Source organism: Nanorana parkeri, unplaced genomic scaffold, assembly GCF_000935625.1.
Source record: "Nanorana parkeri isolate BGI_ZX_2015 unplaced genomic scaffold, ASM93562v1 scaffold1946, whole genome shotgun sequence".
Lineage (NCBI taxonomy): Eukaryota > Metazoa > Chordata > Amphibia > Anura > Dicroglossidae > Nanorana > Nanorana parkeri.
Window position 1 is genome coordinate 105069 of NW_017308214.1, and position 24069 is coordinate 129137.

Genomic DNA, 24069 nt, shown 5'->3' on the forward strand with positions numbered 1-24069 from the left:
GGGGGGGGGGGGTCGCTTTTCCTGAGGTTTTAATATTTGTTTTCCCTCCCCCCTAGCTGGCGGCCCCTCCACTGATACATGGTGTACATGGTGATCTTATACGAGATTTTAGTGATTGTGTTCACAGCTACTTGAGAGCAAACCGGCAGTGTTCTCACTACGGACCAAGGGACAGGAAAGGTTACCCGGACTGAATGTATTCTCCCTGAGAGGGGATGATTCGGTGGTGGTGGTGGTGGTGGTGATGATGATGATGATGATGATGATGGGGAGGGAGGGGGGGGATATGATCATCTTGTATAAATACATATAGGGTCCATATAGAAAACTTGGTACAAAATAATTCACAGATGGCGAGGAGGCCCTGCCCGGAGGTTCATCTTCCGCATAAGGAAAGGCTTATTTACAGTAAGAGCTGTAAAAATGTGGAAGACTTCCAGAGGAACCAGATGAAGCCCATTTAGTGGATTGTTACTAAAAATGCACATTATAGAGCCGACTAGTGATATACATCAATAATAACACTCTGGACTGTTCATCCGGGGAATATCCAATGGCCGTAGAGGGAGGCAATATTCTCCCTATTTAGGCAAGTTGGCCCGAGATTGATGAAGGTTTTTGTGTGTTTAGAGTTCTGATGATCCAGATTCATAATTCATTTATTTTCTATCTTCCCTGTTTTCAACTTGACTGACAATGTAACTATGTCATGCTATAACTATGTAACAATATAATTATCTAAAAATGTAACTTTGTAACAATGTGACTAACACTGTAACTATGTCAGAATGTCAATATGTAACACCAGAACTATAACTATGTAACACTATAACAATGTAACTATAACAATGTACCTATAACACTATAACAATGTAACTATAACTATGTAACAATGTACCTATAACACTATAACAATGTAACTATGTAACAATGTACCTATAACACTATAACAATGTAACTATAACTATGTAATGATGTAACTATAACTATGTAACTTTAACACTATAACTATGTACCTATAACTATGTAATGATGTACCTATAACTATGTAACTATAACTATGTAACTTTAACACTATAGCTATGTAACTATAACATTATAACTATGTAATAATAACACTATAGCTATAGGACTATAACTATGTAACAATAACAATGTCACTATAACACTATAGCTATGACTATGTAACAATCTAACACTATAACTCTGTAACTATAACTATGTATCCATGTAACAATCTAACACTATAAGTATGAAAAAATGTAAGTATAACTATGTAACGATGTAACTATCTAACACTATAAATATATAATAATGTAACTACATTACAATGTAACTCTGCTATGTTGTGCTCCGTTTCATTTCTATGGCTTCTCCCGGGTGCAGCACATGTGAAAAAGGAAAGTAGCACGAGAATTATTCCGGCTTCTGAATGCCCTGAAGTAACCCCATCCTCATGGAAGATTACATACACATGTGAGTATGGGAAGTACGGGGCACCGGTTACTAAAATCCTGTAGAACCGTCTATAATGTTCCGCGCTCATCAGCCTACCGTATTACCACCGGAGTGTCTCTGTTACCATGACCAATGCTGCGACTGGGAACCTATAACATTCTAAGGACAGTTTAATTAAGTGTCATGGTAAGACCATGTTATAGGGATGTAGATTCTCCTCCTTCCTTCATCCCCCTAATGCAGCAAGAAAATGGCTTCTTAGTTATGTGGACTAGTCTGGTATCATGTGGTGTACACTGGTGACATCTAGTGGAGGAAATAGGGTAATGCTGAGACATTTCTGAACTTGCATTCCTCTATACCAGGGGTAGCAAACCTCCGGCCCTCCAGCTGTACTATTTGTACAAAAAGTTGGCATTTAAGCTCGCCACACACCTTACAACCATCGCACGACTTTCGTTGTGCGATAGTTGTAAGGTCATTAAAATTTCGTACAACCTGCCCATCTTGGACAGGCAGATCGTACTTGTGATCATAGCAAGCCCTCCCCGCTGAGGGCAGGGCTTGCCGATGATTGCAATGCTGAGCGGGCAGTGTGCACTTGCGACTTTCGTCTACGCTACCAACCCGCCGAAAAGGAAGTTATATTGCAGCTCCCCAGCTATGGCGGCTGCATTCGTTTTTATATTCCAGCATTTTTTCCTTTATTTAAACTCCTAGGGTGACAATGCTCAATCACTGTACTGTATCTGTGGCGGGGCAGCATTGTCACCCTAGGACAGGACTACAGAACACCTCCTCTTCTCCATGATATAAGAAGGAAGGGATCCATAGTTCACAGGGATCTGGGAACAATGTGACTGACAATGGTGCAGCAAAGGTAAAAGAGCACAGGAAGTAAGGAGCTCACAAGGTTTCTGGCAGGATCAACAGACATTGGTTTGAACTTTATTAAAACCCAGTGTAATGAGCTGAAGATTTCGGTTAATTAGTCCATAAGATCGTCTTCCAGTCCTCATTAGTCCAATGGTGGTGGTTCCGGGTCCGAATAAACCTCTTTTTCTCATTTTGCCATTTCAGCAATGGCCTCCAACAGCGAATCAACCTGCGCCTCAAAGTCCCCCTTTCAGCAGGTGAAAGCGAGACTTCTTACCTGAAAATTGGTCCTAACCAGTCATTGGTCAGCGAGGCCAGGTGACCTTACTAGCCAATGAGCATCTCTTCTTTCTTCCAGGACCCATCTCAAAATAAAGAAGGATCACAAGAGACTGAAGTGTGCTGCCTATTGGGGGAGGAGGGTGTTGTGAGAGCGTTCACCTTTATATATTTTTTGGGGGGAAAAGGTCAACTAATCCTTAAATCTCAAATTGACAAATTTCATCAACATACCCCCTACAAGAAAAGCACAGAGGAGGAGGAGTCATGCAGGTGGCAGACGACGGCGAGTAACTAAAGACACAAAATGCCAGGATCCCAGTTTGTAAACCAACATTTTAAATAGTAAAAAAAAAAACACCAAAAACATAAATCTCTATAATAGATCCCCCGAAAATATAATGTTCCCCTCCTCCACATGAAGAAAAATATTTCAACTCAAAGCCCAAATCCAGACAGAATGATTTGCACAGAGCGTGGAAGGGCTGAACCCCGTGTCTAGGAGGTCTGTCCTCACTTCCTGTCTGTTCGGTGAGCGTCCGACAGAACAGGAAGTAGGAGGAAATCCCAGCAGGGGACCCAGAAAGCATTTAACACCCGACAGGCATTGCAAGCGTTTCCCGCTCCACCCAAAAAAGATTTGGAGCTGAAATTGGGCTTCAATAGTGGACCAGGACATTAAAAAAGTTTAGCTTAGAAATGTATAAATACTCAGCACCCAGAATATCCCCCAGTCACAGCCGGGCCCCGGGATCTTTACACCCCTCGGCCTGGGTCGCTTCCACCCGCCCCCCCTTGGCACAGTTTTCGGAGATCGGCGGGATGCAGATTGTAAGCGCACCGATAAGCCTCTTAGACGGGTCTGCTCCATTGTCAGTGCTTTCCCTTCCAGGTGACGGGACGGTCATGGCGCAGACGTATCAAAGCGGCGTCAAGTCACCTCAGGAGACCAGGTTCTCGATCTTCATCAGCAGCACAGCATCGCAGTCTGAGGACAGACAGATTGGTCACATGGAGGGGTTGTCATATATAACGGAACAGGGACAATAAGAACCAGTGCTAGCGATTATTCATCTACTCTTAGCTAAAGATCGAGCCGCCGGACACCAGACTGTATCAGGTTACCGAAATTTACACAAATCAAAATCAAAATCAAAATCAAAATCAAAATTCAGTTCCCACCTCTATTTGTACAAAAAGTTGGCATTTAAGCTCGCCACACACCTTACAACCATCGCACGACTTTCGTTGTGCGATAGTTGTAAGGTCATTAAAATTTCGTACAACCTGCCCATCTTGGACAGGCAGATCGTACTTGTGATCATAGCAAGCCCTCCCCGCTGAGGGCAGGGCTTGCCGATGATTGCAATGCTGAGCGGGCAGTGTGCACTTGCGACTTTCGTCTACGCTACCAACCCGCCGAAAATCGTACGATTTTCGGCAGGTTTTCCAGCATGCTAGGAAGACGAAAGTCGTGCAACCGCATCTACTGTACGGTCGCACGACTTTCGTCTTCCTAGCTTCCCATACACCTGCCGATTATCGTACGATCGTGTATGGGCACCTTTACGCTAACTCAGTGGATGCAACTTCAACCTGATGGGTGGTCGTCGCTTTTATATTGTCAGTTTGTAACAAAATAGTGGAGCTGCTGATGCAGTGCGTTTTTGATGCGTTTTCGGTCAGGATGCTCACAGTTAATTTTTTGTCAACGTTGATGACATCATAATAAGTGGAGCAAGAATACAATTTTTTCTTTTTTTTCCCCCTTAGCGGCATTGCGTTGCGTTTCCGTTGCACTTCGTGCGCGTTCGTGCGTTTCTGGACCGGACAAAATGTGACATGCAGTATTTTTTCTGTCGTAACCTGAACGGACTGCGCACGTGAGAACTGGAGCCCATAAAACACATAGGGATACATTGGGATGCATTTTGAGTGCAGGAGCGTACGGATCAGGTCAGCACAGAAAACGGTGCCCATACACTGCGCGATTATTGTACGAGAATTGCGGGAAATCCCACGATCGTACGATAATCGCAGTGTGTGGAAGGCGTGCAACCGTTTCTACTGTACGGTCGCACGTCTTCCATCGAGCAAGCAGGCTGGAAAACCCGCCGGGAATCGTACCATTCTCGGCGAGTTAGTGGCCTGCTTGTTCGACAACTGACGAACGGGCCGGTGTGCGCACGTTTGCAGTCATCGGAAGCCCGCCTCTCATTGCAGTCATCGGAAGCCCGCCCCCTCATTGCAGTCATCGGAAGCCCGCCCCTCATTGCAGTCATCGCAAGTACGATCTGCCTATCCAAGATGGGCAGATCGTACGTTTTTTTCATTACTTTACAACCCTCGCAAGACAAAAGTCTTGCGAGGGTTGTAAAGTGTATGTGCACCTTCAGCCTGTTCCCAATCAACAGGTTATTGTGTCTGCTGATGACCTGGATTCAGATCTGTCTGACGTCTGTCCAAGTCCTGGATCGCGCCTGCGATTTGTCTGGAGCGCTTTTATACTATGTTGGTCCGTATTCGATTCTCCCTTATATCTGTTATCTAGGTACTCATCTAAATCCTGGGAAGGACCCTTCACATATTGGACTTGTGAAAACACTTTACCTTCTTCTTCTTTTTTCTGTAAACATATCCTGCAACACAAATAAATAGCAGACATTCAGACAAAACACAAACATTACACTTGATTAAGTACAAGTTGGAAGGTTAAAGCATTAGCCTGTATTTGTGGGAGGAGTCGTTGCCTCCTGGGCGTTATAAGGCTGGCAGGGGGGTTTTACTCACCTCTGACGATCGAGATTCAGGCACGGAAGCAGGCCCGGCGCTACTGCAAGGCAAGTCAGGCGGCCGTCTTACGGCGCTGCAGGGTGAGGGCGGAAAAAACAGGGCATTTTGACAAGTACCTGTACTTGTCAAAATGCTCCGATGTTTGCGCTATGTTTTTTTTTCCACTTACCTTCGGTGCGGGAGAGCAGCGGCGAGTCAGCGCTGGTCCGGTGGGAGGAGCTCCAGGTGGGGTCGTAATTTAGCTGGCCGGCGACTGCCTGACTACCTTCGGTGCGGGAGAGCAGCGGTGAGTCAGCGCTGGTCCGGTGGGAGGAGCTCCAGGTGGGGTCCTAATTTAGCTGGGCGGCGACTGCCTGAGGATCCCGACACGCGCGGCACCTCAGGCAGTCCTCCCACCGGACCAGCGCTGACTCGCCGCTGCTCTCCCGCGCCGAAGGTAAGTGGAAAAAAAAAAAAACATAGCACAAGCATCTGGGCATTTTGACAAGTACTAGTACTTGTCAAAATTCCCTGTTTTTACGAATCCTAGCACCGGCCCTGCACGGAAGACGCGCTTCGCGTCACTTCCGGTCCGCCGTCTTACCCAAGTGCAGGTACACACACGTGCATAACGCATTTCTCGCTCTTTTCTTTAATTTTTCAGCTCATTTTTTCCCCCCGTGTATCACTTCATTACAGCACATTCTGTGTCAGTTTAGTTGCCGACATATATTTTGAAGATATTAACAGGATAAGTGGTAACAGACTATATTACCAAAAGTATTGGGACGCCGGCCTTTACACGCACATGACCTTTGATGGCATCCAAGCTGCCAGAGAAAACACCATGTCTTTATGGAACTGGCTTTGTACACAGGGGACAGTCATGGTGGGACAGAATAGGCTGTGACCAAACTGTGACCACAAGGCTGGGAGAGCACAATTGTCTACAATGTCTTCTATGATGGAGTATTAACAACCTTCACTGGAGACACCTGAACCCCATCATCTGGAAGCCGGGGGGTGTCATATACATTTGACCATATAGTGTATTATGTGACATTACAATGTGGTGTCATTCATACTTTCCGGCTCTCGATGTACATACAGTATGAGGAGGTAAAACCTCTGGTGGCCCCTATGGAGTACATTTTGGTGTTGTTCAGTATTGAATCATTTCGTTAAGCGACATGCTCCATAGGAAAATTCAGTTTCTCCCACTTACCTCTGCAGCACAAATGCCCAAATAATGTGACTTAACGCCACAACATCCGCCACGATCCATATGATGAAGTAACTATTCGGATTCTGTCAGAACAAAAAGTTAAAAAAAAAATCGTTCGGAGGAACAACAGTGAAAGACACAAGTGGGCTCACGTCATTCCGTTACATTGTCACACCAGATTATCTTGTTACAGTCCCCTATTCTACAGGTTATGATTTGTGACTGATCTTTGCTTGAAAATGCCATTACCTTATTCTGCCCTACCCCTGCAGTGCTCTGTGTTGGCAGAGCTGAGTAAAAGCCACACCCCTCTTTACAGCCACACCCCTCATCACAGCCACACCCGTTATTACAGCCACACCCCTCATCACAACTACACCCCTCATCACAGCCAAATGCCTCAGTATAGCCACACCCCTCTTTACAGCCGGACCCATCATCATAGCCATATCTCCTATTACAGCCACACCCCTCATCACAGCCATATCCCCCATTACAGCCAGAACCCTCATTGCAGCCAGACCCCTTATCACAGCCATATCCCCCATTAGAGCCCGACCCCTCATCACAGCCACATCCCCCATTAGAGCCCGACCCCTCATCACAGCCACATCCCTCATCATAGCCACACCCCTCATCAAAGCCATATCCCTCATCATAGCCACACCCTCATTACAGCCAGACCCCTCATCACAGCCAGACCCCTCATCACAGCCAGACCCCTCATCACAGCCAGACCCCTCATCACAGCCATAACCCTCATCACAGCCATAACCCTCATCACAGCCATAACCCTCATCACAGCCATAACCCTCATCACAGCCGTATCCCCACATTATAGCCCAACCCCTCATCACAGCCACACCCCTCATCTCATCTTTTTATTGCAGAGGAATGGAGGGTGGAAGGTTTCTCCTGCCACAAAGCATTTAAAGGCATGTGATTACTCACCAGCAGCCATATGGGTTTGCTTTGGTTATTCAGCAGCTGGAAGTCATTGGAGGTGACAGATGTGGCTCCTGCACACCACACGTGGGAGAACAGCCAGGGTTTGTTAACCACAAACAGATTCACCGAAATATTATCTTTGCGGTATGACCTACGTGACAAAGACATGGAGGTGAACAGATAAAGTCTGCAGGCCGGGAAAGCGTCTTTCCTTAAAGTAACATAACCAGGAAGAATAAACTTATAATACAAAGTCGTGGCAAAAGCAAACTTACAGCAGACCTTGCACCAAACCACAGGTCCACCTATTCATCAGTGACCCCGATGTCACATTACACAGCTGACCATTGGCTTCAGGTCCCCTTTAAGGTGGGAACCTTGGTAGTTAGCTAAAGGGATGCAAACATGTGGCATCCCAGCTCAAGCACTGTCCCTCCTCTGATCTCCTATATATCGAAAGTGGAAAAAAAAAATTCGCTTTGGATTAAGTAGAAAACAGTAACAAAAATAAAAAAATAAATTTTTTATTTCTGTGTGTTCCATTACGTAGATTTCCACTCACTTCCCGTCTTGAAGACACAACAGGAAGTGAAAGGAAACCTCTACAGTGTAATGAGAAACCCCCTCTTAGACTTTTGTCGACATTGGAATATTTACCCCATATTCACATTCTGGGGACAACTGCAAAGTTTTGGATTTCCCATCATGTTCTGGCTCAGTGGTAATGTTCATCAGGACAAATACAGGTTGAATTACACCAGCGGGGACACACCGCTTCTAACTCTTCCACACTATCTTTGGATCAGGCCAACCTACAGACGCTGCCCAGGCTTCATTGAGCTGTGAACAATGACAGACTCAGCTCCTACCTACAATGACCACCAATGTAAGGAAGCAATCTCCCAATGACAGTCAATGTAATGGACAACACTGATCACAAGTATGAGGGGGCTTTCTTTCCATAGACCACAAATGTGAAGGGACATTTCTCCATCGATCATCAATGTAAAGTGGCATTCCACCATCGATCATCAATGTAAGGTGGCATTTCTACATCGATCATCAATGTAAGGCGACATTTCTCCACTGATCATCAATCTAAGGTGGTTTTCCTCCATGGACCATCAATGTAAGGTGGTATTTCTCCATGGACCATCAATGTAAGGTGGTATTTCTCCATGGACCATCAATGTAAGGTGGTATTTCTCCATGGATCACCAATTTAAAAGTGGTTTTCCTCCAATGCTCATCAATGTAAGGTGGTATTTCTCCATTGATCATCAATGTAAAGTGTTATTCCTCCATTGATCATCAATCTAAGGTGGTATTTCTCCATGGATCATCAATGTAAGGTGGTATTTCTCCATGGATCATCAATGTTAGGTGGTATTTCCCCATTGATCATCAATGTAAGGTGGTATTTCCCCATTGATCATAAACGTAAGGTGGTATTTCCCAATTGATCATCAACGTAGGGGGGTATTTCCCCATTGATCATCAACGTAAGGTGGTATTTCCCCATTGATCATCAATATAATGTGGTATTTCTCCATCGATCATCAATGTAAGGTGGCATTTCTCCATTGATCATGTATGTGAGGTGGTATTTCTCCATGGACCATCATTGTAAGGTGACATTTCTCCATTGATCACCATTGTAAGGTGGTATTCCTCCATTGATCATCATTATAAGGTGGTATTTCTCCATTGATCACCAATTTAAAGTGGTATTCCTCCATTGATCATCAATGTAAGATGGTATTTCTCCATTGATCACCAATGTAAAGTGGTATTCCTCCATTGATCATGATTATAAGGTGGCATTTCTCCATTGATCATCATTATAAGGTGGCATTTCTCCATTGATCACCAATGTGAGGTGGCATTCCTCCATTGATCATCATTGTAAGGTGGCATTTCTCCATTGATCACCAATTTAAAAGTGGTTTTCCTCCAATGATCATCAATGTTAGGTGGTATTTCTCCATTGATCATCAATGTAAAGTGCTATTCCTCCATTGATAATCATTGTAAGGTTGCAGTTCTCCATTGATCACCAATGTAAGGTGGCAGTTCTCCATTGATCACCAATGTAAGGTGGCAGTTCTCCATTGATCACCAATGTAAGGTGGTATTTTTAAAAAGCAATATGGCATGAAAGAACCCAAAGAACCCAAACCAAAAAGCCTAAAGAATATTTTACTGGTTTTGAAAGCACCAAAACACAGAATACCGCCCGCAGGGTCTCCAGGGGCTGGATAAAAAGTGCCAAAGGGGGCCGCAGTTTGGGAAAAGTACCGGAGGGACCATATGCAGCCGCCAGGGCTCTAGTAGATATCACATACAGGCACTTCTAGGTACCAACATTCTGATGTCACCTTACACAAGGAGGAGATAAACAAAAGTATCGCTTTGACTCCCAGTGTTCAGAGTTTCCAAATTCTTCCTCCTAACGGAAAGATTTCTAACTCGGCTAACTTTGTCAGCCTCCTACCAGAGATCTGAGCTTGCATTAAATGTATGAGGAATGTAATGAGAATATCTGCACCGCCATCTTCTCCCTCCACCCTGTGTGTATGTCTTGTTGGTGCTCAACTGGCTGTGTGGACAAGTTGTGCAGAGAGATGGGAGTGCGGAGAGAAGGATTCCTCTTCCACCTCCCAGTCTCTCCACACAGCCAGTTGAGCACCAACAAGACATACACACAGGGTGGAGGGAGAAGATGGCGGTGCAGATATTCTCATTACATTCCTCATACATTTAATGCAAGCTCAGATCTCTGGTAGGAGGCTGACAAAAAATTGTTACACAGTAGCACAATAAAATATTTCTATCAAAAGCAATTATAAGCAAAACACACAACGTATTTAAGAGCCGCCATACCGGATGTCGTCCACGCTCAGATTTGTATAGGACAGATTGACGGCGTCCAACGTGTCATTTTCCTGTCTCTTCCTTCCATAAATCTGCCGAAAACCGGGAGCTTGTCGCATCACTTCTTCCCGGTCATCATCGGGAAGCCAAAGGATCTACCGGGAGGGGGGGAAAAAAAAGCCGCTATAAAGACATTTCATAAAATATACGGAAAATATTGTATACAGGTATGAATGCTATCTTTCTTCTATAACATTTCCTAATAAGGGCATAAATGTATGTAAGCACAGTACTATTTGTATATAGTGCTGGTGGGAGGAGCCAGCAGGCTGCTGTACATAGCTTCCTGAAAATATCACTGCACCCAAGGCCGGTGCAAGGATTTTTGCCTACACAGGCAAAAGAGCATTTTTGCGCCCCACCCACTTTTTTTATTTTTTTTTACATTTTTATTTATCTGATTCTTTTTCACTTATTTGTTATAATTTTTTTTCTAATTATTTGTTAATTTCTTTATTTTTTTAATCTTACAATCTTTTACTTTTTATCATTGTAATTATTATTTTTTACTTATTTCTTCATAAATGTTTATTTTATCATTTTTTATCAATTTTTATTTATTTTTTATCTATTTTTGTTTCACTTAACTTTATTGCTACCACACAGAAGCTAGCTAACAAGCCCCTGTGCGATAGCATTTGGAGGTGACAGGTTCTCTTTATTGAACCTGTCACCTACCCTGATGCAAGCGGTGGGGGGAGTTATGCAAATATCAAAATGCCTTGATGGGCAGATGTAATTCTGCAGGAGTAGGGATTTCTAGGTAGGCTGTATTTCCATACAGACCTCCCTAGGTAATGCCTACAAGTGACGCTGAGCCTCCATGATTGGAAGAATTGAAATCTAATGAAAGAAAGAAAGGGGTGGGGCGAGGGACAGTCAGGCTGGGGAGGAAAGTGCTAGATGATGCTGGAAGTCCTCCAGCCAGGAAATGAGGCGGGCTCCAATCTGACTTGCTGCATCTTCTAATGCACATTGTGAGAAGCTCCCAGTGTGCAGTGATATCAGAGGAAGAGGAAAGGAGCCGGTACAACTTTGCAAGACTGAAAGGAAGGCTCAGATTGAAGTTCTGGTCACAGAGAAGAAAGAAAATGGCAGACTGTGAGAGACTCACCAGCTCCTCACTGATAGAAGTCTTCAGGATGGTATGGACTGTCACATTCACAAAGCTCTCGTTATAGGGGTGCCCAGGAGGCGGCCTCCGCAGATCAAACATGATGGAGATGTTCCGGTCTTTGCATGTATTGATCATTTCCTCTAGAGATGGAATTTTCTGTTGTTTCACCTTTTCACGCTCAGCATCACCGGCTGTTCCAAACGGGTTTCTCTGCAGACAAAATAAAGGTACGTAGATCACATGACCAAGTCTGGTGTTTTTCTACCAGTAATAACCCTTCATCAGTTCACCTGTGACAGATCTATGCACCAGTCCATAGATGTGTCTGCCCCGCCCCCCCATTACCTATCCTTAGATGTGGTGGCTGCTTTAGTTTTCTTTTTTTTCCTGGCTTTTGTCCCTTTGTTTTCACCCGGTGATCCTGCCTGCCAGGGAGAGTTCTGTAGTCCCCACAGATAGCTGAGAATAGTGTAACTGATAACAGCGGGATGTTCTTTTGTGACTATTTGGATCCTACACATAGCACTGTATTGCCTGGTGCTGCGGGGAGGAGAGCAGCAGCTGTGACAGGGAAGGGCTAGAGTCACCTCCTCCTCCTCTCACCCATTCACAAAAAGCCTTGTACTGTTCCCCACACAGAATACAAGGCATTCTGTGTATGGACAAGGAGAGAGGAGGGGAAGGGAGGGGGAGAGAGGAGAGCAAAGGACGGGAAAGAAGGAAAGAGAGTAGGGAAAAGGAGGGGAGAGAGGAGGGGGAAGGAAAGGAGAGAGAGTAGGGGAAAGGAAGGGAAATGAGGACAGAGAGGAGGGAAAGATGGGGAATGGATGAGAGAGAAGAGGGGAAAGGAGAGAGGGAAAAGGAGAGGAGGGCAGAAGAGAGGAAGGGAGAAAGGAGGGGCAGGAATACAACAGGAGGGGACGGGGAGAAGAGCGGAGGGGACGGGGAGAAGAGCGGAGGGGACGGGGAGAAGAGCGGAGGGGGCGAGGTAGAAAAGAGAGGAGGGGACGAGGGAGAAGAGAGGAGGGGACGAGGGAGAAGAGAGGAGGGGACGAGGGAGAAGAGAGGAGGGGACGAGGGAGAAGAGAGGAGGGGACGGGGAGAAGACTAGAGCCCTTTACTGTCACAGCCATGCTGGGATAAGGACATAATACCTCCCTGTGATTGATGGTATTGGAAATTTGTTTTATGGAATCTTCATAATTTACCCATCGAGATCTATTCACCCATTGGAATCTTAGCTCGGCACAATGATAATCTGATACACGCTGAGTGAATGTGTGGAGTCAGTTGATACTTTGTAAATGTTACTTTGAGGAAGTGTAATTATGTATCTTTCTGCCTCTTTATTGATCGGTATCATATTATTGATCTCCTGATATATTGGCAGTTACCTGCATGAACCATTCACCAGCGTTCAGCATCTTCAGGTCGCTCCAGGTGAAGTTAGCGCAGTTTTCACGCGATCGATTTTTAAACACGTCAATGACGTTGGTTGTCCTCAGCAGAGTGTCATCGTGCATCAGAAAGGGGACCCCATCCCAGCTGAGGACAGAGAACAGACAATCGGAACCCGCACACAGTACACATGATACATAACAGACGACGATGAACCCGCACACAGTACACATGATACATAACAGACGACGATGACCCGCACACAGTACGCATGATACATAACAGACGGCGTTGAACCCGCACACAGTACACATGATACATAACAGATGATGGCGAACGCAGAATTCTCGCATTACCTCACCACAACGTCCGTTTCAAACACCTTTCCGCCAGATTCCACCAGCTTCTCGAATGACATCATTGTGTTTTCTGGAGCCAACTGCAAAATAAAGACCTTGTCATCCTAAATATCTCTCCAATCAGAGGCCTTGACTGTTTATCTGTCCACTGGAAACTGAACTCCACACATCGTTTCATGTATTTCCCTAAATTAATCTCATGTTACTATGTATCAGCCTCTTACCACTCACTGTACAGCAGCACTCAGACTGGAAGAGGGAGGAGCAGGGCGACAATCAGGTGTGCTGCATGCAAATGAACATGCTGATGAGGGAGAGAGCAGAGCGAGAAGAGCAATGACCTCATCAGACTGCGGCTGCTCTTTCGCTGTCCAGTCAAGAGGCTGGGAGTGGAGAGAAGACAAAGCTTTATGGGCCCGTCCTCCAATATCTTACCATTGGTGCTCCGCGATGTCCTATAATTTGGGGTCTGGGGGTGAGCTCAGACGCATTCATGACGCAGGGTGATGTGGCGAAGATGGGACTCACAAACAACGCGCACACAAGGAGGCAGTACACAACCAGGAGGAGACACTTCAATACTAGGAACAAAAGACATTTACATATCAACTCACGTCATTGTTTCCTCGAAGATTATTAGATTCAATGGCCAGACGAGCCGTGCCGGATCCCCCTCCGCTGTGATTGGTTGGGGTAATATGTCCATGGTGTGGCCCCCTTCTCCTCCCTCCCTATGTCTATATCTTGGCTCCTCCTACCCATGTCTATAGCATAGCCCCACCTCCACCCTCCCCATGTCTATGGTGTGGCCCCTCCTCCACCCTCCCCATGTCTATGGTGCGGCCCCTCCTCCGCCCTCCCCATGTCTATATCTTGGCACCTCCTACCCATGTCTATAGCTTGGCCCCTCCTCCACCCTCCCCATGTCTATGGTGCGGCCCCTCCTCCACCCTCCCCATGTCTATATCTTGGCACCTCCTATCCATGTCTATAGCGTGGCCCCTCCTCCACCCTCCCCGTGTCTATGGTGTGGCCCCTCCTCCTCCCTCCCCATGTCTATATCTTGGCTCCTCCTACCCATGTCTATAGTGTGGCCCCTCCTCCACCCTCCCCATGTCTATAGCTTGGCCCCTCCTCCACCCTCCCCGTGTCTATGGTGTGGCCCCTCCTCCTCCCTCCCCATGTCTATATCTTGGCTCCTCCTACCCATGTCTATAGTGTGGCCCCTCCTCCACCCTCCCCATGTCTATAGCTTGGCCCCTCCTCCACCCTCCCCGTGTCTATGGTGTGGCCCCTCCTCCACCCTCCCCATGTCTATAGCTTGGCCCCTCCTCCACCCTCCCCGTGTCTATGGTGTGGCCCCTCCTCCTCCCTCCCCATGTCTATATCTTGGCTCCTCCTACCCATGTCTATAGTGTGGCCCCTCCTCCACCCTCCCCATGTCTATGGTGTGGCCCCTCCTCCAACCTCCCCATGTCTATGGTGTGGCCCCTCCTCCACCCTCCCCATGTCTATGGTGTTTACCTTCCTCCACCCTCTCCATGTCTATGGCGTGGCCCCTCCTCCACCCTCCCATGTCTGTGGTGTGGCCCTTCCTCCACCCTCCCATGTCTATGGTGTGGCCCCTCCACCATCCTCCCCATGTCTATGGTGTGGCCCCTCCTCCACCCTCCCCATATCTATGGTGGGGTTCCCATGTGATCGGATTATTGATGAATTATACTTTGTGTACAACAACCGACAGATACAAATAGTTCATTTCTAGAATCTTTGTTACCTTTGAGCTTCGTCTCCCAAAAATATCCGGCGAGGACCCAGGCCAAGGCGGAGACCCCAAACACAGCGCCAATGTGCAGAAACGGACTCGTCGCCTGCAGTGAAGAAGAGGGGCACGTCACTTTACATAGGTGGAAATTAACCGGGGATTAAAGCTGAGCTCCAGGGGAAACTAAAAAATGAACCTTCCAGGGGGGGCCCCCACGGCACTGCAAGGGTTAAATGTTCAATAATGCCCAGGGGACCCCGAAACAAGGACTTTACATACCTGATCCCACACCTCTACAGAGAGGGACTGCTGGGGGCCACACATGTCCACAGAGAAGTCACTGTTGTGGGCCCCATATGTCCACAGAGAGGTCACTGCTGGGGGCCCCACACATCTACAGAGAGGGACTGCTGGGGGCCACACATGTCCATAGAGAAGTCACTGCTGTGGGCCCCATATGTCCACAGAGAGGTCACTGCTGGGGCCCCGCACGTCTACAGAGAGGTCACTGCTGGGGGCCACACATGTCCACAAATCATATACTGAATACAGAAAACTATTCGCTGCATATCTTCTACACTGCCATCCAGAGACACCTTCCATGCGATATGTTCTCCACAGATCAGCAGAAATCTCTTCAACCCAAAAAATACAAAACTCCTAATTCCTAATCCTATAAAAACCTGAAACCATCAGGGAGAGGACCCCCGAATACCCAACAACCCCCCGAATACCCCACAACGCTCCCGTCCTCTGACAGATTCTATTATATATTATGTTCTTATAGGGTTCGGCAAGAATAACTTTTCTAGAGTTCCATCATGTGGGGGGATCTTTGATACAATGACAGGAACGTCTCAGGTTTTTAGCTGTAAGGAAACATTGTATTCTATCCCCGGGTCGGGAATGTTACTCTGAGCCTAAAATATCAAGGAAAAAAGAAAACGACATTCATAGCCGACTGATGTGTGGACGGCGCTGGCAGGAGGCGGGACCCGGCGGTAACCTTTGTTCATTACATAGATGAATGGAGACCTCCAGACAACCAATGACAGCTGTCAGAGCCGGAGCACGAGGACCGGCATCAAGATCTCCATTAATGTAGAAAGATAGAGTTTACATTAAGTTGGAGTCTTCCCATGTATTGTGCAGGAGGGAGAGAGAGAGAGAGAAGGGGGGAGAGAGAAGAGGAGAGAGAGAGAGAGGGAGAGAGAAGGGAGGGAGAGGGAGAGAGAAGGGAGGGAGAGGGAGAGAGAAGGGAGGGAGAGGGAGAGAGAAGGGAGGGAGAGGGAGAGAGAAGGGAGGGAGAGGGAGAGAGAAGGGAGGGAGAGGGAGAGAGAAGGGAGGGAGAGGGAGAGAGAAGGGAGGGAGAGGGAGAGAGAAGGGAGGGAGAGGGAGAGAGAAGGGAGGGAGAGGGAGAGAGAAGGGAGGGAGAGGGAGAGAGAAGGGAGGGAGAGGGAGAGAGAAGGGAGGGAGAGGGAGAGAGAAGGGAGGGAGAGGGAGAGAGAAGGGAGGGAGAGGGAGAGAGAAGGGAGGGAGAGGGAGAGAGAAGGGAGGGAGAGGGAGAGAGAAGGGAGGGAGAGGGAGAGAGAAGGGAGGGAGAGGGAGAGAGAAGGGAGGGAGAGGGAGAGAGAAGGGAGGGAGAGGGAGAGAGAAGGGAGGGAGAGGGAGAGAGAAGGGAGGGAGAGGGAGAGAGAAGGGAGGGAGAGGGAGAGAGAAGGGAGGGAGAGGGAGAGAGAAGGGAGGGAGAGGGAGAGAGAAGGGAGGGAGAGGGAGAGAGAAGGGAGGGAGAGGGAGAGAGAAGGGAGGGAGAGGGAGAGAGAAGGGAGGGAGAGGGAGAGAGAAGGGAGGGAGAGGGAGAGAGAAGGGAGGGAGAGGGAGAGAGAAGGGAGGGAGAGGGAGAGAGAAGGGAGGGAGAGGGAGAGAGAAGGGAGGGAGAGGGAGAGAGAAGGGAGGGAGAGGGAGAGAGAAGGGAGGGAGAGAGAGAGAGAGAAGGGGGAGAGAGAAGAGGAGAGAGAGAGAAGGGGGGAGAGAGAAGAGGAGAGAGAGAGAAGGGAGGAGAGAGAAGAGGAGAGAGAGAGAGAGAGAGAGAGAAGAGAGAAGAGAGCGAGAGAAGAGAGCGAGAGAGGAGAGAAGAGAGGGAGAGAAGAGAGGGAGAGAAGAGAGAGAAGAGGGAGGAGAGGGAGAGGAGAGAGAGGAGAGGGAGAGAGAGAGAGGTAGAGAGGGAGAAGGAGAGGGAGAGAGGAGAGGGAGAGAGGAGAGGGAGAGAGAGAGAGCGGAGAGGGAGAGAGAGAGAGCGGAGAGGGAGAGAGAGAGAAGAAGAGAGAAGAGAGAAGAGAGGGAGAGGAGAGGGAGAGGGAGAGGAGAGAGAGAGGGAGGGAGAGGAGAGAGAGGAGAGAGAGGAGAGAGAGAGGAGAGAGAGAGAGGAGAGGGAGAGAGAGCATCCATATATATTATGAATAGAGATAAAGAGAAAGATAAAACACAGATACAATATATATATATAAATATTGGACGTTGTCATCGCCATGATTTGGTTCCCGGGTATTTCTCCCTCGGCCAGGATTTGGTTTCCTGTTCAGTGATCGGTTTATCTGGATTAGTTGGTATAAGACACAGAAGTCGTTCATTGGAGCCATGGACCAGAGGGATTGGTGAACATTTGTGTTGGTCACTAGCTGGGTCTGTTCTGGAATATCCGAGCTCATATATTACTGAAAAGTCTCTAAGTAAGATTTATAAAACCCGAAAATTTACTGACAGCGTGACAGAGCTGAGCCGATCATTACCAGAGTCACATGACCAGTTTCCGGGACAGTCAGACTCCAGAGAAGCTGAACACCACCACATGGGAAAGATGGAAACCCAATCACTAACAGGCAATATTAAATAATCCCCGGTGATCCTCCTATGAGGGTCCTTGTTCAGGCACTTCCTGTTATAGGGTGACAACGTTCTGTCCTTGTTCAGGCACTTCCTGTTATAGGGTGACCATGCTCTGTCCTTCTTCAGACACTTCCTGTTATAGGGTGACCATGCTCTGTCCTTGTTCAGGCACTTCCTGTTATAGGGTGACAACGCTCTGTCCTTCTTGAGACACTTCCTGTTATAGGCTAACAATGCTCTGTCCTTGTTCAGGCACTTCCTGTTATAGGGTAACAATGCTCTGTCCTTGTTCAGGCACTTCCTGTTATAGGGTGACAATGCTCTGTCCTTGTTCAGACACTTCCTGTTATAGGGTAACAATGCTCTGTCCTTGTTCAGACACTTCCTGTTATAGGGTAACAATGCTCTGTCCTTGTTCAGACACTTCCTGTTATAGGGTGACAACGCTCTGTCCTTCTTCAGGCACATTTTGGATTTTGGATGCTATTCAAGCCTCTGATGACATCATGGAATCTTCCGATGAGATTTTTCGGATGAAATTCTAACCGTTTAGGACCGACTTAAGACTCACCAAACGTCAGGTGAACCCGCAGGACATTCACCCCGTCAGAAACAGAAAGTGTATTCATTGTCCCTGATGCGGGTAGGATGATCACATGGGGGGTGTATGACGGATGGTGTGAAGGAATTCGCGATACAATTTAACCCTCGGTGTGCCGGATGTGTTACATTTACAGCTGTAACAGGAACAATGAAACGATTCATCCGAATACAAAGTATATGCAGACCAAGGACAGTGATCACAGTCCGTCCTCTATAGGGATCAGATAGGGATCGAAGAGAAGTCAGCAGAGCCGGAATTCACTTTTCCTTCTCCAGACTGTGTGAATTCTGAGCCCCTCCCCAAAATCCCCCAAAAATAAAACCCAAAATGAAATCTGGATGACATTCATCAACTCTCTGATTGTATTAAAGGGGGAAGCCACCAGCACACCATTCCACACTGTAGTGACATTGGACAATCATGACATCACAATGAGAATGGTCATATGAAAATCTACCAGTGTGCGGCCAGCTTCAGGCGTACGGGGTTAATGTCACAGTGCTGGCCGGGATGACAACAGAAGACAACAGATCTGCCCAATTCTCGTTTTATGATTATTTGTTGCTATTCGTGTACTGTTGCTTTAAATTTAAAACAGTCCTTATTTTCTGCACAAAATGGATAAAATAATAATATTAATTATTAACAACAACCATACTAACTACTAATAATAATAATTTAAGATACTTATAATAACAACACTACTACTAATATTATCCTAAATTATTATCAGTAGTAGTAGTATAGTTGTTATCTTAAATTTCTTACATTATTATTATTATTAGTAGTATGGCTATTGTTGTTATATTATTATATTATTTAGGATAATATTAGTAGTAGTGTTGTTGTTATTATTATTATAATTACTTTACATTATTATTATTATTAGTAGTATGGCTATTGTTGTTATATTATTATATTATTTAGGATAATATTAGTAGTAGTGTTGTTGTTATTATTATTATAATTACTTTACATTATTATTATTATTAGTAGTATGGCTATTGTTGTTATATTATTATATTATTTAGGATAATATTAGTAGTAGTGTTGTTGTTATTATTATTATAATTACTTTACATTATTATTATTATTAGTAGTATGGCTATTGTTGTTATATTATTATATTATTTAGGATAATATTAGTAGTAGTGTTGTTGTTATTATTATTATAATTACTTTACATTATTATTATTATTAGTAGTATGGCTATTGTTGTTATATTATTATATTATTTAGGATAATATTAGTAGTAGTGTTGTTGTTATTATTATTATAATTACTTTACATTATTATTATTATTAGTAGTATGGCTATTGTTGTTATATTATTATATTATTTAGGATAATATTAGTAGTAGTGTTGTTGTTATTATTATTATAATTACTTTACATTATTATTATTATTAGTAGTATGGCTATTGTTGTTATATTATTATATTATTTAGGATAATATTAGTAGTAGTGTTGTTGTTATTATTATTATAATTACTTTACATTATTATTATTATTAGTAGTATGGCTATTGTTGTTATATTATTATATTATTTAGGATAATATTAGTAGTAGTGTTGTTGTTATTATTATTATAATTACTTTACATTATTATTATTATTAGTAGTATGGCTATTGTTGTTATATTATTATATTATTTAAGTAAATAAAAATAATAATGCAAGATATTCAAGGTAATAATAATAATTAATAATAATAATACCTTACATATCTTAAATGATTATAATAAGGCCAATGAGGGGACTTTTTTGGTACAAGAACAGGTCCCGGAGAGGTGAAAGGAGTTTCTGTAACTCTCAAGAAAATGAAAACTCGATTTCACTTCTAAAATAAAATAAATAAATCACCTGCAACGAGACGGCGACCGCGGCCCATTCAATCTTCCACTTGAAGTACAGACCGATAATTCCCAGAGATACCAGCACGGTGCAGAACGCCAGCAGAACCTGATGGACAGAAAACACAAGATCCAGGTTAGAATGGGGCCGACCTCTGACCTCCCGATGACAGGAGATGAAGGTCGGAGTCTCACCTTATGGACCCAGTGCAGTCTGAGGGGCTGAGCGCACAGGAGGAGGCACATGGAGATGATCTGTATGATGGGAAATGAGAGAACGCATTGTGAGACAGGAATCCTTCATCCACCAGCAGAGGGCAGCAGAGGACAGCAGAGGGCAGCATTGTAACAAGTAAATGTCTGTCGGCAAATCATTGAAAAAAAACCCAAAAACATTGTTATAAAAAAAAAAACAGAAACTTTCTTCTTGAAAAGTCTAAAAATAAAACGGAGAAAACAAGTGAAACGTATAAAATGAGCCCCATTCGTGTCCCAAAACTCTCCAAGAGAAGAGAGTAAGTCACCAGTGCACCATCCTCATCATCAATACGTCTTTATTGACGTTACATAATCACGGTATTGCAGGAACACCGGAAACACGCCAAGGACACGTGTCGCACTTGTGATGCCATTCGTTGCAATGTACCCCAAATACGACACGCAAGTTTTCCTTTCACAAAGACGCGACAAAAGCACAGAAAAAAGTGCACTTCCTGTTACAGGGTGACAACACTCTGTCCCGCCTCGTGTTCTATACGTACCATCAGGACAGCACAATAGGCGAGAAGGACGGCCGCCACCGTTATAAACACCACAGACCAGTCCTGCCACAAGCCCAGCAACCGGAAGATTTCTCTGCAGAAAAATTATAAATCAGATTAAAAAAGAGAATTGAAGATTTCCCTCTTTGTTTATCTTTCTTGTATCTATGGGAGGTAAAAGCAATTGGAGAGAACCTACAGATAGCGGCATAGGGAGAGGTTAGAGTGTCTGACCGGGGCTATTAGCAGAGTACACTGGGTGTGACTGCACAGTCATATTTAGACTTCCTGTACAACTACTGAGAAATGACAATGGAGGATGCTCATACAATGTCTATCTGATCCCGTGTATATTTCTGGGGCTCCGTCCGGGTTTTGGGGGGCTGAAGAGGCCGAATAGAACTATAAGGGGACAGTAAAGGGGGCGACACTTACTCATTGAAGTTGTGTATGTCGTTTTTTAGGATCAGCGTGACATACATCCATATCAGTGTGAAGAGGAAGATAAGGAAGATCAGGAGAACCCAGACACACTCGCACTGGAAGAAAAAAAGAAAGTTTCAGCGTCGGGTCAATTCATGTCCATAATCAGAACAAGTAACGGCGGCCGCATCTAAGGGTCACATGGTACACAGCCAACACAATTCCTAGACGCCGGGTCCACCGTACACCCACCTTGATATGTTTGTTGGCTTTGCTTTCCTTTCATGTAGTAAAACATTATTTTGTAAAGTACTTCTCACCCTCTCCACATTCCGACACCACCCTCCCCCCCTACTGGTCGCCACTACACTTCCTGGTGGAATGACGCCCGTCACCATTCTTCCACTTCCTGGACTCCCCGTCATAGACACGCCCCCTCCGAGTTCGGTTTCATCTCACAGCCTGGGCTCACAGTACAATGCTGCCTAGAATGAGCCAATGCGAGCGCCATTATCTACAGCATGGAGGACAGCCAACGCTGGAGGAGGAGGAGCCTGTTCATCATGTGACCACCAGGAAGACACCCCAGAGGTGGGAGCTATAGACGCTGGGGGTGAATAAGCAACTTCATTAGAAACTCCAGAGCATCCCGATCTCTGGATTAGGTTGGAAGTCATTGATGGAGACCCTCTAGCCAACCACACTCACCCAACAGAGAACCTGCAAAGTGCAGCACAAGGAGCCGATCAGTTCTGCTGCAGTGCGAGGCACATGCTGATAGAAGGAGAGAGCAGACTGACACAAAGATGAGCACATCAGTCTGGTTCTTCCCCTTTCACGAGGGACAAGTCCTTTAAGCCCCGAGGCTTCCTGGCAAGACTTAGAGGTCTCCTCCCTTACTGAACTAAAGCAGAGAACAATCCGTTCTCCTCAGGGATGTGCTGTGTGACAGAGCTGTGTAAATGTCAGGACTGGATGGACAGTAATACAACACATTGGGCAGCTGCAGCAGCTCCCGTGTATCTGGAAGTTTCTCCGGAGTTCAGCCTTCAAATGCCAATTTCTGTTCATGGTGAAGGGGAGCAGAGAACGTTTTCATCCATCGCAATGCCGGAGCCTCCAGACCCGAGACTGGCAACTGAATCCGGCAATAAAATATGATTGTTCCGTCCTGAGGGGAACGGAAATCCTGTGCAGCCTTCCAGAAGGTTCAATCACCTGACCCGCGATACCAGGTGAAAGTGGAAGGCGGGACGGAGCCCACGAGAAAAACTTCCATGTGTTACATTGTATATACTGTATATAGTAATGACCGGGCATCCTTCCATGTGTTACATTGTATATACTGTATATAGTAATGACCGGGAATCCTTCCATGTGTTACATTGTATATACTGTATATAGTACTGACCGGGCATCCTTCCATGTGTTACATTGTATATACTGTATATAGTACTGACCGGGCATCCTTCCATGTGTTACATTGTATATACTGTATATAGTACTGACCGGGCATCCTTCCATGTGTTACATTGTATATACTGTATATAGTAATGACCGGGGATCCTTCCATGTGTTACATTGTATATACTGTATATAGTAATGACCGGGCATCCTTCCATGTGTTACATTGTATATACTGTATATAGTACTGACCGGGCATCCTTCCATGTGTTACATTGTATATACTGTATATAGTAATGACCGGGCATCCTTCCATGTGTTACATTGTATATACTGTATATAGTAATGACCGGGCATCCTTCCATGTGTTACATTGTATATACTGTATATAGTACTGACCGGGCATCCTTCCATGTGTTACATTGTATATACTGTATATAGTAATGACCGGGCATCCTTCCATGTGTTACATTGTATATACTGTATATAGTAATGACCGGGCATCCTTCCATGTGTTACATTGTATATACTGTATATAGTAATGACCGGGAATCCTTCCATGTGTTACATTGTATATACTGTATATAGTACTGACCGGGCATCCTTCCATGTGTTACATTGTATATACTGTATATAGTAATGACCGGGAATCCTTCCATGTGTTACATTGTATATACTGTATATAGTAATGACCGGGAATCCTTCCATGTGTTACATTGTATATACTGTATATAGTACTGACCGGGCATCCTTCCATGTGTTACATTGTATATACTGTATATAGTAATGACCAGGAATCCGGAGTAAAATCCGTCACCTTCCAATCTTCCCGGATCATTGTCACTAAATCCGAATGTTCGGTTCTCAGAAGTAGAAAAATAAGAAACTTGATGTGAAAGTTATAAAACAAATCCTGCGACGGAAATAAAAGATCAATGTGCTAAAAAATCTCACGCAGGTTAGAAGACAAATTCCTGGTTATTGAAGAATAAATGAGAAGAAATAGAAA

General features: G+C 45.3%; 1 protein-coding gene across 1 annotated transcript; it reads right to left on the reverse strand.

The window, feature by feature from the left end:
• Nucleotides 1-6447: 6447 nt before the first annotated feature.
• On the reverse strand, nucleotides 6448-22081 carry GDPD2 (glycerophosphodiester phosphodiesterase domain containing 2). The gene is made up of 14 exons (XM_018572134.1): nucleotides 21977-22081; nucleotides 21669-21772; nucleotides 21234-21327; nucleotides 20668-20727; nucleotides 20483-20581; nucleotides 15144-15237; nucleotides 13802-13947; nucleotides 13364-13446; nucleotides 13004-13154; nucleotides 11607-11819; nucleotides 10442-10587; nucleotides 7562-7709; nucleotides 6611-6693; nucleotides 6448-6523 (listed from the first exon to the last, which is right to left on the reverse strand). The coding sequence occupies exons 1-14, from the start codon at nucleotides 22079-22081 to the stop codon at nucleotides 6448-6450; spliced, it is 1602 nt and encodes a 533-aa protein (XP_018427636.1).
• Between the last annotated feature and the right edge of the window lie 1988 nt (nucleotides 22082-24069).